At 42.7% G+C, this 13,863-nt stretch overlaps 1 protein-coding gene across 13 annotated transcripts in view; it reads left to right on the top strand.

Moving 5' to 3' along the window:
* PRDM10 (PR/SET domain 10) overlaps positions 1–13,119 on the top strand; it is a 34,151-nt gene extending 21,032 nt beyond the window's left edge. For all 13 annotated transcript variants that reach the window (XM_071798893.1, XM_065855580.2, XM_071798898.1 and 10 more), the window contains 11 exons: positions 2,945–3,292; positions 5,102–5,257; positions 5,990–6,169; positions 6,906–7,016; positions 8,079–8,279; positions 8,703–8,846; positions 9,035–9,205; positions 10,289–10,429; positions 11,055–11,223; positions 11,826–11,938; positions 12,524–13,119. In XM_071798893.1, coding sequence (XP_071654994.1) covers positions 2,945–3,292; positions 5,102–5,257; positions 5,990–6,169; positions 6,906–7,016; positions 8,079–8,279; positions 8,703–8,846; positions 9,035–9,205; positions 10,289–10,429; positions 11,055–11,223; positions 11,826–11,938; positions 12,524–12,760 — 1,971 coding nt within the window. In that variant the 3' untranslated portion in view covers positions 12,761–13,119. The remainder of the gene's footprint in view (positions 1–2,944; positions 3,293–5,101; positions 5,258–5,989; positions 6,170–6,905; positions 7,017–8,078; positions 8,280–8,702; positions 8,847–9,034; positions 9,206–10,288; positions 10,430–11,054; positions 11,224–11,825; positions 11,939–12,523) is intronic.
* The last annotated feature ends 744 nt before the right edge of the window (positions 13,120–13,863 follow it).

Genomic DNA, 13,863 nt, shown 5'->3' with positions numbered 1-13,863 from the left:
GTAGGTTTTGGTTTTGGTTTTTTTTTAATATGCAGACCTGATCTTAAAATGTTCCTCGTGTAGGTGACTGCTTTACTCAGAGGAAGCCGCTGGCAGGGGTAGGGATATGATTTGGAAAGCACAGTCGCTTCATGCTGGAAGAAAAGCAACTAATTGTTTAACAAAAAGTATAAACAGTAAGATTAAGTTGAAAAAGGAGTAGGGACTTCTTTTTTACTTTTCTGATCCTTGCCCTGTTGTCATCCTGTCCTAATTATTCCCTTCTTCTAAAAGCACTTCATTCTCACTGTGGCTCTGCAGTACGTGTTACATCATTATTAATCAAGCCTGAGAAAACACTAAAGGTCACAAAACACCTTCAAGATTGTCTGTGGTTTTTATCTTTGCCCTTTAACTCCCCTTGGGCAGTTATTAACTACAGGGTAAACCCTGAAGATCTGGTTACTGTTTCCTGAGGCAAAAAAGCAGTTTTGCCCAAGTAAAGAGCAAACTCCGGCTGGAGGAGCCGGCCCTGGTGGTGACCTGCAGAAGCGTGACTGTCGCAGAAGTCAAGGCTTCTGTTTTAAAGTCCATTGCATAACCCGAGTATTTTTCTCTCCCCCAATGCTGCCTGCTCAGCTGGAGCTGCAGGTAGGTTTGGTTTTTTTTGTTTTGTCGGGTTTTTTGCTGTATCTAATCGAATGGTACGTAACGATATCAAATTCGGTGTTGTTTTGTCCAGCTTCTGTTCAGTGTCTCCTGATTGACCCTGCATCGTAAATTGTCACGTTTGTTCTTCTTTAAGCAACCAGTGTCCAGAACTAAATTTGCATTCTTCTAGTTTTTTCCATACTAATGAATTGCAAGTTTAAGGTGAATATTATAGCAGTAAAGTGCTTCAATGAAATACTACAATATCCATCTTAAAGTTTTGGAGGATTTGTTTACACAATTGTTTGCACCAGATCAATGTTATCAGTTAATGAGACAACAGTTCTTTTTTTTTTTCTGTTTTTATTTGATAGTTTATCTAACCCAAGAGCAGTAAAAATGTTTTTCCCTTCTGTAGCCTTCGAGACAGCAGCAGGACTATGGTGATTTACGTGGAGTTGAAGTCTGGCCTGATCTCTTAGTCAGATGGTTGGAAGTTACAAATAGTGAAGTACAGAACTAGTGGAGTTAAGAACTTGAAGCACATCTCTTCAACTACTTGGTTTATTAGCATATCCCTGTAGTTCAGGGGAAGTTTATATACTTGTGACTCCAAGCAACACGTTAATTTTTACACTGCACGTGCCTATCGTTCAAACTCACAGTGTGACCCCTGTATTTCCCATTGTCTCCCCTTCTTCACTGGAGCAATGGAGAACAGAGGTGATGGCAATTCCTGGGAGGGCTCATTTGGGGCTCTTGTGCGAAACTCTTAGCTTTTTTTAATAGCAAAACAGATGCTCTTGTGTTCCTTTTTTTCTGGAATGGAAGTATAGGTTTCCCTCTGCAGTTCAGATGGTGAAAAGGATCGTTTGGGTTCACTGATTTAATCTCTAGCACAGCAGTTCACAGTATTCCCAAGCTGTTCCCTCATTCCAGCAGTAAAGCTCCTGGCTTTACTTTCTCAGCGTCAGCTGTTGGCACACGCGTAAGGGACACAGCGAATGTCAGCCCAGACATTCCCACCAGACAAGGAGAGAGGAAACCGGGGAAATCTGTTGGCAGAACGTGTGTGAGCGTAGGTGCCAGCAATGTTCTAGCACTATTTCTTGAACTTGTGACACATACTCTGTGTGTAACATCTGAAAAGAGAAGGCGTTGATAAATGCTGATGTACAGATCTTACTTTTGCCGATTTCTACAGGCAACGTGTCCAGCAGCATCTGTTCTTCCAGCAGACGTGCTGGTGTCAGGACTGGGATGGGCCTGTAACATTAATCTGAAGGGGAAGAAGGGAAGAAATAACAGATGTAAAATATTACAGAGAAGGTAGACTGGAGGAAAGCACACACCAAACCAAAGCAGAGGCAGACAAAAGAAATTGTGCACAATGGGAGTGGAGAAAAACAGAGCAGCCCAGTACATTAAATTCTAAAATCAATGTTTGCACAATCCGCATTGTGCTCAAGTCACAATATTCTTAAAATTTCTTGCAATACCAAGAAAAGCAATTTTAAGTTTAACTGTGTCTAATCAACTACCCTTTAAGTAGACAGCAGAATCTATCGGAGTTCCTCTTGATTTAGCGCCAGTGTGTTTTGCCTTTCATTTTTCATCTTCATTTTCAGGCTCTCACACAAGATATGTGCTAAATAGTGAAGACAGGCACACTGCTCACAAGTTCCTACCTGTTGCTTGTACACCTGCCATTCTGCCCCTGCTGTCATGTGTTGAAACTCTGTTCTTTTTTATAATAAAAAAAGGTTGAATATATGTTCCACCACAGGTTTTCCAGGCAATGCTAAACCACTGCTGCGCATCCTGTGGTGATATGTGATGCAGAAGCTGATTTTGTAAAGGCCTGTGGAATTTCATAAGCCCTGTCACTGCCTGAAAGGGCATTAGCCTCCCCTTTTTTTGTATGGTGGCTGAATTTTTGACCCAATCTCCAAAAATCACCTTGAATTGCAGCTTTTCTTAGGCCCTGGTCTGTACTTCAGACTGGGCTTAGTTTTATTTTACAGAAAAATGCCAAGGTAAAGACAGAAATTAGGTAAATCAGCAGAAAACAGGGACTGGAGGGGAAACTCCTGCATTGTTTTCTCCTAACTCAGTGTGTAACTGCAGGTATAACCCTTAACTTCTGCCTGTCACACCATCCTCTACTGTAAAATGGAGACAGCATCTATAATGCAAAAGCCTTTTTTGAAATTTAGCTTCACTGATCATCTGGTCTGTTTAATCTTGCAAATATTTAGATGCATAATCTGTACAGAATAAGAAAAACTAAAGATATCTCTGATGTTTCTTTCAGAACGCAGCTCTTCAGCACCTGTTCATCCGGAAATCCTTCCGCCCATTCAAATGCCTCCAGTGTGGGAAAGCTTTCCGTGAAAAGGACAAACTGGATCAGCATTTGCGCTTTCACGGCCGGGAAGGGAACTGCCCTTTGACTTGTGACATCTGCAACAAGGGCTTCATCAACAGCGGGGCTCTTGAGAGCCACATGAAGTTCCACATGGACCAGAAAACATACTCCTGCATTTTCTGTCCCGAGTCCTTTGACCGCTTGGATCTGCTTAAAGACCACGTGGCCATCCATGTCAATGATGGCTATTTCACCTGCCCTACCTGCAAAAAACGCTTTCCTGATTTTATCCAGGTGAGATGCCACACTGATTTGAAGCACTGCCAGGTCTCTGGCAAGCACTGTGTTTATGGATTTTTTCAGTACCGTTTTTGTGTAACGCTGCACATCGGTTCATTCTCACAAAATAAAGGGGTCCCTGTCAGAAATGAAAAAGGAAGAGTGATCAGGCATTGCTAGACCTTGTCTTATGCCATTGGAGTGCTCTTTCCACTAAATGATCAGATGTGGTAGTTCAGCTTGGCAGTAGAAGGCACCGTTCTGCAGAAGGGATGATCTGTTATTCCCAAAAAATGCCTAAAGCAAAGGTCCTGGCTGCTTTTGGTCTGTACAGATCCATGGCACAAAAAGGAATTGTCTCTTCCTGGATGCAGCTTGTGCTCGAATGCACCTTGTCCTTTGTCGTTAAAAGTCTGAACCAAAAAAAAATTGTAGTTTTACATGATACAAATATCTTTGAATCCCTTGACTGTATTTGTCAGGGTGATTTATTTGAAGACCTTGCACAAATGCCAGAACACATCAGGATATTCTGCATCCCGAATTTCCCTCTGGGCTTCAGCTGGGTACTTTATTCCCCTTCTTTCATGCACACTACTTAGGAGAGGTTGAACAGGAGTAGTGAGTAATGTAACTGCAGCCTGCAGAGCCATTGGAGAAGATCATTAATAGCATTTAAGGGGGCTGTTTCCATGTTCAATAAGAACAAAACGGAGCTGTGCCATGTACATATTCATTATCCTTTATATGGATAAAGAGCTAGTTGTCTTGCTGAGCTGCCCGACTGAAATTGAAATGTAGAAATTTAGTGTATGTCAAGTAATAGGAACTGATAGACTACCCAATAGGCTGAAGAGGAGAGGATGAGGAAAAGTGATTTGCTAATATAATTCTATCCTGACTAAACCCCTTTATCTTCTGTAAATGTTGAATAAGGAAAAATGTTGATGATTCAGAAATGCTGTACTGCAGCCTAATTCCCCATAAACATTCCTGTGAAGCTGATGAAGTCAGAAGAAGATCCCATGGCTTTTTTCTACCTGTTCAACTCTATTTTGAAATTTAAAGACTTTTTTCAATTGAAGCTATGTGAATAATTAAGTCCAGTCATCATGAATTGCTGCCTACTTAAAAACTTTCATATGGAACAGATAAAGAGACCAAGTTGTCCCATGTATGATCAGTATTAGAAGATAGTAAAGATACAATTAGAGATCCATTTCTTGAGTGGTGCTTGGATTTCAAATGTCAAACCTCATTAGTTCCTTTATTGGGGAAAAAAGCCCCACTAGATGCTTGAAGAGGTCAAGGGTAGTCCCAAAGCATGCAAGAGGAATCACTGTTCAGAAATGGCCTGCAAATGCTTTTTGGTCTGAAGTTTGGGGTTTTTTTGGCATTTGTAATTGCAAATTCTTTCTCTCTGATTCAAAGAGATTAGTCCCTGCATTTGAATTTCTTACAAATAAAGTCAAGATAATGAACCTCAAATGAACGTGTTAACTCAAGGGTGATTCAGTAAAACTTGTACTTCATGGACTTCTGGTGCATGTTAAGTGCCCGACTGCGCAATACCTGATGCCGTCAAGAATCAGTCTTGAGGAAATCAAATCATCCGGCCAGATGTATAATAAAGATGTTATGGCTTCATAGAAACTACTCGCAAGACATTACCTGTTCTGGTAAAACACTCTTTAAACCAAAGCAGATTAGAGAAGTCTTAGAATCTTTTTCCTTTCTTCTTTTTGCTAAGAGTTTCTGAGACTGTTTTAGCACACACTCTTCTCTTTTGAATAAATTCCATTTTTCTGTGATCTGCCATTCTAGGTCAAGAAACACGTACGCAGTTTCCATTCAGAGAAGATTTACCAGTGCACGGAATGCGACAAGGCTTTCTGTCGCCCCGACAAGCTGCGGCTCCATATGTTGCGACACTCGGACCGCAAAGACTTCTTGTGCTCCACATGTGGCAAGCAGTTCAAGGTAAGATGACTCTGGACTGGATCCTTTCTGATACAGGCGGAGAACAACATTCTTTGCCCTCCTTTAAGTAGACAAGCTCATATTCTCAAAGGTGGAAGAAATTACCATGTGTTAATGCGCTAGATATGCCTGCAAGTTGCTCGCACCACTTTGTGTCATATGTGAGCTATGAGGCTCCCTCCAGAACACATGGAGTAGGCTGAGCCAGGTAAACTGTGGTGGCAGCAGCCTCCTCGTCACTGAGTTTCTTATGAGGTACCAAGGCATTGGATGCTTTTGGGTGAAGAAGCGCTTTCTAGACAGTGTGTCCAGAGAGGGTGGATTTCATCTGGGCAGTAGGTTCAGTATCATTATAGGACATGGGGTTCTCCTCAGTCAAGAGCATTATTTGATGCAAGTTTCCAGCTATAAAGAGCTGAGCAGTAATATTTTAGATGAATTCAAAGAAAAGCCAGAGTGAAAGGGTTTATTCTCACAGTGACTGCAAAATTAGCGTTAGTTTAGTTTTTGTTTTTGTGGCTGAGCAACCTCAGCTTGGTTTGAAGGATAAACCTGAGGCCAAATGGTTCTTGTTAGACCCAAGTCCAATACTGAGCATGCGACTGTCTCGTGGCAGCAGTGGAGAGGAAAAGCTGAAGAGATCTTTGAACAACTTATGTGGCTCTTCCTTGTAACAGGGAGCAAGGCAATAAGCAGTGCTGATATTTTTCTCTGCCATTGCTCTTTCTCTAGAGGAAAGACAAACTGCGAGAGCACATGCAGAGGATGCACAACCCAGAGAGGGAGGCCAAGAAAGCCGATCGAATCAGCCGCTCCAAAACGTTCAAGCCTCGGATAGCTTCCACTGACTACGAGAGCTTCATGTTCAAGTGCCGACTCTGCATGATGGGTTTCCGCCGGAGGGGGATGTTGGTGAGTGTGTGCTCGAGCTTGTCTTACAACTTCTGTACTCAGTCTTGATGAATAGCTAAGGAATAAAGATAGAATTGTAATGTTGGAACACAAAGATGCCATGAAACCGGGAGAATTTTGAAGATGAGGTCATGTATCTTTTAAAACTTTCTCTCTTTAACAAATGCGTGCCTTTGCGTTTTCTTAATTGCCTGTGTTGTACGTCTGGTTGTTACCACATCTCAACAATAATGCTGATAGATGTATAATGTGTTTAGCAGAACATGAGATTTGTTTATTGCCTAGTTCAACCTTACTGCCTCGGTTTTCCTGACTTTTTCCTGTTTTCTTGTTTCTGTCCCTTCTTGAGGGGCCTCTCCTGGCCATGCCCTGTAACTGCCGCTGTGTGAAGGGTGTCACACAGCCAGGAGATCTTACTTGCAAATATTTTGAGGGTTGTGATCTCTGCTAGCAAAGGCCTCTCTGGGCGGATGGCTTTTACATTACCTCACTCTTAACTTGCAAATTATTTTAACCCTTTCCATCTTATTTTGATTAGAGAAACTGTGAGTTCTAGCAAGGCCACGTTTAACTTCAGCAGCTGGCTGTGAGTTGACAATAACCCTTGCAGCAGCAAATGCATCCAGTGCTGCTGGCTAACGTCATTACAGTTTTGGTTTGGCTCTTATCCATGTCTAGGAGAAGATGCAATTTCTTGGCTTCCATCTGTAATATGCTCTCTTGTTCTCTTTGTAAGGTGAATCATTTATCAAAGAGACATCCAGACATGAAAATAGAAGAGGTGCCAGAGCTCACGTTGCCCATCATCAAACCCAACAGAGATTACTTCTGTCAGTACTGTGATAAGGTATGTAAGGAAGTCACCGCTTGGAGTCAGTCCTAGACTTGGATGCAACAAATATGTCTCTGCATAGAAACATCTGGTAGGGTTTGTAGGTGCTTGTCAGCAACAATTCTGCAGCACTATCCAAAAGAAATTAAGATGAAATGCACTTAGGCCAAAGCAGCTGAATACAAATTGAAAACTGCAGTTCTCCTTTTCTGCAGTCTTTGGATCCAGCAAGCAGCCACCCACCTTTAGTCCTGCATCACTTTTTGCAACCCAGGACTACGTATTCTGTGTATCTATAATTCCTAATTTATTAACACTAATTTATTTTGGTTTCTCTATCACTTCTAGAAGTTAGTCTCTAACTCCTATTTTAAGCTGTGTGCTTAGTCACGTGCCAGTAATTCCCAGTGTTCAGTGGAGCCTGAAGCTGCTTCTGTGCTGCCTCTGGGTTCCTGTTCTCACTCCCTGGCTTTTGCTTTTTATGCATGTTGGCCTTTATTTACCAGGGAGTGTATTTTGACTGACTCTTCTTATCTTCAATACATTCTTCTGTGATGCCTCCTTCCTTTTGTTTAAAGGGGAAAAAAATAGGTAGTTCTAAGTATTACAGAATATCTGTTTGATGTGCATAAATAGAATTTAAAAATAAGTTGATTGCTGAAGGCTTTTAAAACAGTTTGATGCCTTGTCCAAGAGTGGAGGCATCAACCCTCATGACAAAGTAATATTGGACAAATTACAGCTTTGGTGATCAGTGGCTTCTCTGACATTTGGCCTTCAAATATCAGGCAAAAAAAGGTTTTCATCTTACCTTCCTGTCCTGCTTTGATGTTTTGTTGTGACATACATGTTTGCAAATGGCTTTTGCATGCTGCTCAAGGAGTTGCTTTTACAGGTTGATTAAACACTGGAAGGTGTATGTATTAATATATTCATGCCTTATGTTGTAATTACTTGGGGATTTAACTAATGCCATCTAAAGCAACACGCAGATGTTGCAGATAAAGGCAACTGGTAGCTGTTTTCTGTGCTGACATCAGCATTACACCGTTTTTGTTCCAAATCTTGACCCCGCAGGTGTACAAGAGTGCCAGTAAACGCAAAGCACACATCCTGAAGAACCATCCCGGTGCTGAGCTACCTCCAAGCATCCGGAAACTGCGTCCTGCAGGCCCAGGAGAGCCGGACCCCATGCTGAGCACCCACACCCAGCTGACGGGCACCATCGCCACCCCTCCGGTCTGCTGTCCTCACTGTTCCAAGCAGTACAGCAGCAAGGTACGGGGGTTGTCTCAGCCTCTCTTTCTTGTTTTTAGGGTAAAAAGGTTCCCTAAATAGAGGATGGGAGCTTGAAAGAAGAAATGGAAATGTTAGAGTGCTGTTGCAAATGGAAAAGCTTGGAAACTGCTCACTGACAGTGGCAAAGGAGAGCAGCAGGGCAATCAAATGCAGAGAAGGTGACATCTGGAAAAGGTCCCCAAAATATTTGACTGTGTGGTAAAAAGCTTATGGGTGTGTTGTTTGGGGCAATATTTCAATATCAGAGAGCTCAGCAGTGACTTTGTGATCCTTATTTCTTTCTTGCTGAGCAGAGCATCCCATAGTGTGAATCCTGATGCTGCCTTAGTGAGGAAAACCTAAAAGCCGCAGTCTGTGGAGCTACTGACAGTCTCTCTAATGCTCTCGTCCATCTCTCTGCAGACGAAGATGGTCCAGCACATTCGCAAGAAGCACCCGGAGTTTGCTCAGCTCCCTAACACGATACACGCCCCGCTGACAACAGCTGTCATCAGTTCCACTCCTGCCGTTCTAACCACTGACAGCACCACCGGAGAAACCGTTGTGGTAAGGAGTCAGGACACCCTGTCCTCTGCACACATTAAGCTCTTATAATATGTTAAGCCCTAATAAATGATCCTTAGGCTCAATGGTGTACATGTAGATTCAATATGATGAAAGAATTACAGCCCTACAAAAGTATTCAGTCTGGTAGACAATAAATGGTAATGGTCGGTGTCTCTCTGCCTGCTCAGACAACAGATTTACTGACACAAGCCATGACGGAGATATCCCAGACCCTCACAACAGACTATCGGACTCCCCAGGGGGATTACCAGCGAATCCAGTACATCCCAGTGTCACAGTCCACAACCGGCTTGCAGCAGCCTCAGCACATACAGCTGCAGGTTGTTCAAGTGGCCCAGGTGAGTAACCTGATGTGGTTTTGACCATCACCATATCAAGCCTCTGCTTCAGAAATAGTCCTCCCAGTCTAGATCAGCTTCCTGGAGACATTTCTACACAGTCCTAATTTAGTTCTACCCATCTGGGTACCTTTGCTGGAGTCTGCTTTAGGCAGGTTTTCTAGCAACTGGAAAAGTGGGTTAATGGGTGACCCTTTTTTTGTGCAGCTGAGAAGACTCATTTGTACTTCCTTGTTCTCAGTGAAGTACAGAAAGCACTTGCCTTTCCCCTTCATATCATCTGTTAGAATATTCATTCTCTATGATGCTCAACAGCCTCCTAAAGATAAAAGCAGAGTGTAACTAGAGCAACCGAGCTGAGGAAAGGAAAATAACTCGGGCAGCTGTAAGAAATCACCATAGCCTTCAAATCTATTATCTGCTGGGTGAAGCTGAAATTACCATGTGTTTGTATTGGAATCTGAAATTTCATTTTCTTTCTGTCCCCTCATTACAAATCAAATTATGAATTTGGTTAATAAAGGCCTAAACAATGGCCTCAGTTAATATTGACTATAGCTGTTCTAATGATACAGGAGAATGAATACAGATTCCTGCAGCTAATATTGATTTTATCAAGATCTGAGACTTGTAATTAAATTACTCCAATTGGTATCATTAACAAGTGTTGCTCAAAAAAGCCTTTACTCAGAAAGACTTAAAGCACTTGTCTTGATACAGAGCAATGTCAAACTACAGTATTGGATCTGCAGATCTTGAGTATGTTTACATTTTATAGAAAGGTGCTTACAAAGAAGGGTTGTCCAGTGGTTGACACTAATCCTGGTTTTCTGACTCTTTGATTTGAGTCCATCCTGCAGGATGTCCTTTCCATTGATATCACAGACATGGAACCATCTCAGTACCATTACATCTGTTCAATGTACTTCTTTATCTCCCAGGAGTGCTCCATGGCCTCACTAAGGCTCATACCTTATTGTTCCTGACCTTGTATCACATAAGAGGTTTACACAGCAGCTTCTGCAAAGAATTTGAAGTACACGCCTCTGCTTTGGTTTGATTTTTTTGTGTGTTTTTTTCCAGGCTACCTCACCTCACCAGTCCCAGCACTCCACCGTGGATGTTGGGCAGCTTCACGATCCCCAGACGTACACCCAACATGCCATCCAGGTGCAGCACATCCAGGTCACAGAGCCATCGCCAGCAGCTCAGTCATCATCACAGGTATTTCACTCCTCTCTTGTAGGAAACTTTTCCCTTACCAGCCAGCTCAGCTGGCGCATTGTGCGTGCTGATCTAGGACGTCGCCTTTTCCATGTCATTTAAAAGAAGACCATGCATGCAATGACTCTCACAGAAACGTCTCTGAGATCGTGAGATAGTTCCCAGATGTTCCTCGGGTGCATGGGGGTGTTTTGTTGTGGTTTTGTTTGGGTTTTTTGTTCCTAACAGCATATACAAGGTAGAGAGAGATGGCTGGGAACAGACAAATCTGCAGCTTCAATAAAGTTAGCCAACTGAAAGATGCAATTGGATTGGCACTCCTCAAATAATTGAAGTTCAGCTCTTCATGCTGTTGGGTCATATTTAGCCTCTCATCTGTTTTCTGCCACAGACTCACTCTGTAACCTTTGGCAAACAGTGTCTCCATTTCATTTTCCTGACCTTTGCTTATGAAACACAAAGTGAAGCAAGTTGGGGGAGAGGGAGGAGAGCTTTGTATTTCTTGTGTTCAATACGCTGTAGAAACTCCTTGTGGTGTTTTCCCTTCCTAAGAAGGAATGTTTCTAACAGTACAATCCTAAGTACACGGAGAACACTTATTTCCCCCCACTTCTTTTTTTTCTAGGTTGGGGCTCAGCCTTTGAGTCCCTCCTCACAACAATCTCAGCAGGAGCTCAGTCCCTCGCAGATGCAGACAACTCCATCTACACCAACCCAAGCCCTCCAGCAGCAGCAAGGCTCTTCAGTCCAGCACACGTATCTCCCCAGCACGTGGAACTCATTTCGGAGCTATTGTGAGTGTCAGCGGGAGCTCTCACTAATAGCCTGGCTTGTGTGTGGGACTAGGATGTGCTCCATTTCTCCAACTACTAAATGAGATCATATTTTCAGAGTTCATTAAGCTTTGTGGTTAATATTCAGAGAGGTCTGGGAAGATAAAACAGTTTTACACAAATGAAAACGGCTGTACTAGCTTTTCTAGTGCAGATCTGTAATTCTCTGGTGCATGGTCTGGGCAGGCAGACTGGGCTATTTTATTCCAAAGAACTTGGATTCTGCAAGTATCCCTGTGTTGGGTAGCAGGTTGTTGGAATTTGCATGGATTCTTGCAACAATCATACAGAAGATGGGGGTGACAGGAAATGATTTTTCACGTTCATGCAGCTCTGGATGGTAATTCTGTGATTTCTTGGGCCAGCACAGGATGTGTTTTCTATGAGTGAGTTGCCAAATCTGCAGCTGATGTTAGACCTGTCGAGTTTTACAAGGCTTTACCTGAATGTCTATTCAACAACTGCTATTACAAGCCTGAAATCTTTCTAACATAAGGCCTTATCTTTCAAGGTGGCCTTTGAGTTTACCTGAAGCTTTTCATTCTTCAATTTCTGTTTTTTAGCATCTGAAATTCAGATGATGACCATTCCCCAAGGCCAGTATGTGATCACAGAGACCGCTGTGGGTACACCAGTCACCACCGTCAACACAGGGCAAGTAAAAGCAGTTACTCAGGTAAGGAAAACAATCATCATGTGGGTTTTTTAATCCAGAATAACGCATCAGGCTTAAAGCCTAAAGTTTGAAGGCTAAAGGAATGCCAAAATGATGACTGGGACACAGAGAGGAGAGAATTATGGTGTACTTAGAGATCTGGACTGTATAGTCCAGAAGGAAATAATCTCATGAATTTAAAGGAAAATATGTGATTTGTTTTTTTTCTGATGTACATCATAGTCCTTTATGTGGTGATTACAAATGGATTTCTGCATCCGTCCCCTGTATATGTGACTTTAAGTCAAAAGTGTTCATTCAGTCGTGTTTGCAGGATAAGGGATGATTTAGTGGTATCAGTTAGTCTTAAAAATGTTCATGGCTAAGCTGTATGCATTAAACCACATTTCAGAACAGTTTCTGGAAGTATTTTGATAGCTTTTTGTTACCTGTACAATTGCAAAATAAGAAGAGTTGCTGCTGTCTTAGGCTTCTGCTGCTCTCAAATTCATTTAAATGAAATACAACTTCATTTCAAAATCTTCCAGCACAGCACCAGGAAAAAGACGAAACAATTATTCCTTATTTTTCCTCTTCCCCATGCAGACTCACTATGTGATATCTGAAGGTCAGCCCGATCTGGAGGTGAAACAAAACTCTTCGCTCTCCAGCGAGGTCCCGGTCGGCGTTTCGCAGCCGCCAGCCCACACGGAGCCCCTGGAATCGCAGCCGAGTGGCCAGCAGCAAAGCGCCCAGTACATCATCACCACGACCACCAACGGCAGCGGTGGCAGCGAGGTCCACATCGCCAAACCCAGAACTTTCTCAGCAGAACACGAGTGAAGAAGGCTCGTGGTGTCACTTGTCACCTCCCCCAAAAAGCCCAGGTACACGGGCATCCTGGAGCTCTATATATTTTAAATTATATACTCACTTAATGTCAACTAAAGTCTTGGAGCTCTAGTTAATGCTTTAAGAGGGTTTAAGTCCCCTGTGACCGTGAAGAAGTACCCTCCAAATCATTCTGGGATGCTATTTTATGCAGCTTTTAACAAAACGAACGAGAAGCAAAAGCTCTGCTTGCTCTGGACTTTATTTTTTGGCATGTCTGCTGACCCTTATTTTTCCGTTTTGGAAGTGTCTCCAGTAAACAACTTTTAATTTCAATTGTATGGGGAAAAGCTTGCCTGACTGAAGGCTAACTGGCTGATTACGTTGTATGTATATTTTTAATAGGAGCTGTTAAAGAGGAGGACGTGGTGTAAATTGCCAAAACGTGGCAGAATTCATTCCTCTGTCCTTGTTTGAGCAGCCAGGGTGAAAGGGAGTAAAGCAGCTCGATGCGAGCAGACCACCTGGAGAAAAAGAGCAGCAGCAGGAAAGCGGTAGCTCCTCGTGTGCGGGGATGGATAGAACAATGAAGCTGTGAAGATGCGCTGAAGCAGTCCATTAAATTATTATTATTGTTTTTCCAACCCTAGAGAACTGTTTACATGCTGTCTGCCCTGTTTTACCAACCAGTTCCAGAAAGAAAAAAAGGTGCAGTCTTAAACCCGTATTTGGAACAAACTGATTGAAATAGTAGCACAGAATGGTAGAATTGAGTCGCTGTTATCTCCTTTCCCCTCCAGTATTTGCAGGGAAAATTGCACTTTTGCCTGTAAATTAAGAAAGACTCAGCTTAGTCTGCGTAGCAGCTTCTGCTGAGACCTAAAGATAATTTTGCCCGGAGAAAATGAGGGTACAGGTGCACACCTCTGAAGAGACAGGGTAGTTGTCTCTGTTCTCACCTCCAAGTGGATGTATTTTTCCCCTTGAAGACTGGATGGAGAATTAATAACTCTGATTTTCCAAATACCTTGTTAATGATGCACTGTAATTCCTTTGGACAGTTCTGTGAAGTGACTGGCCCTGGACTCAGGACACACAAGGAACATTTTCGTGGA

The sequence above is a fragment of the Patagioenas fasciata genome, chromosome 24 (assembly GCF_037038585.1).
Source record: "Patagioenas fasciata isolate bPatFas1 chromosome 24, bPatFas1.hap1, whole genome shotgun sequence".
In the NCBI taxonomy this organism is placed as follows: domain Eukaryota; kingdom Metazoa; phylum Chordata; class Aves; order Columbiformes; family Columbidae; genus Patagioenas; species Patagioenas fasciata.
This window is presented reverse-complemented; position numbering and strand designations above follow the sequence as displayed.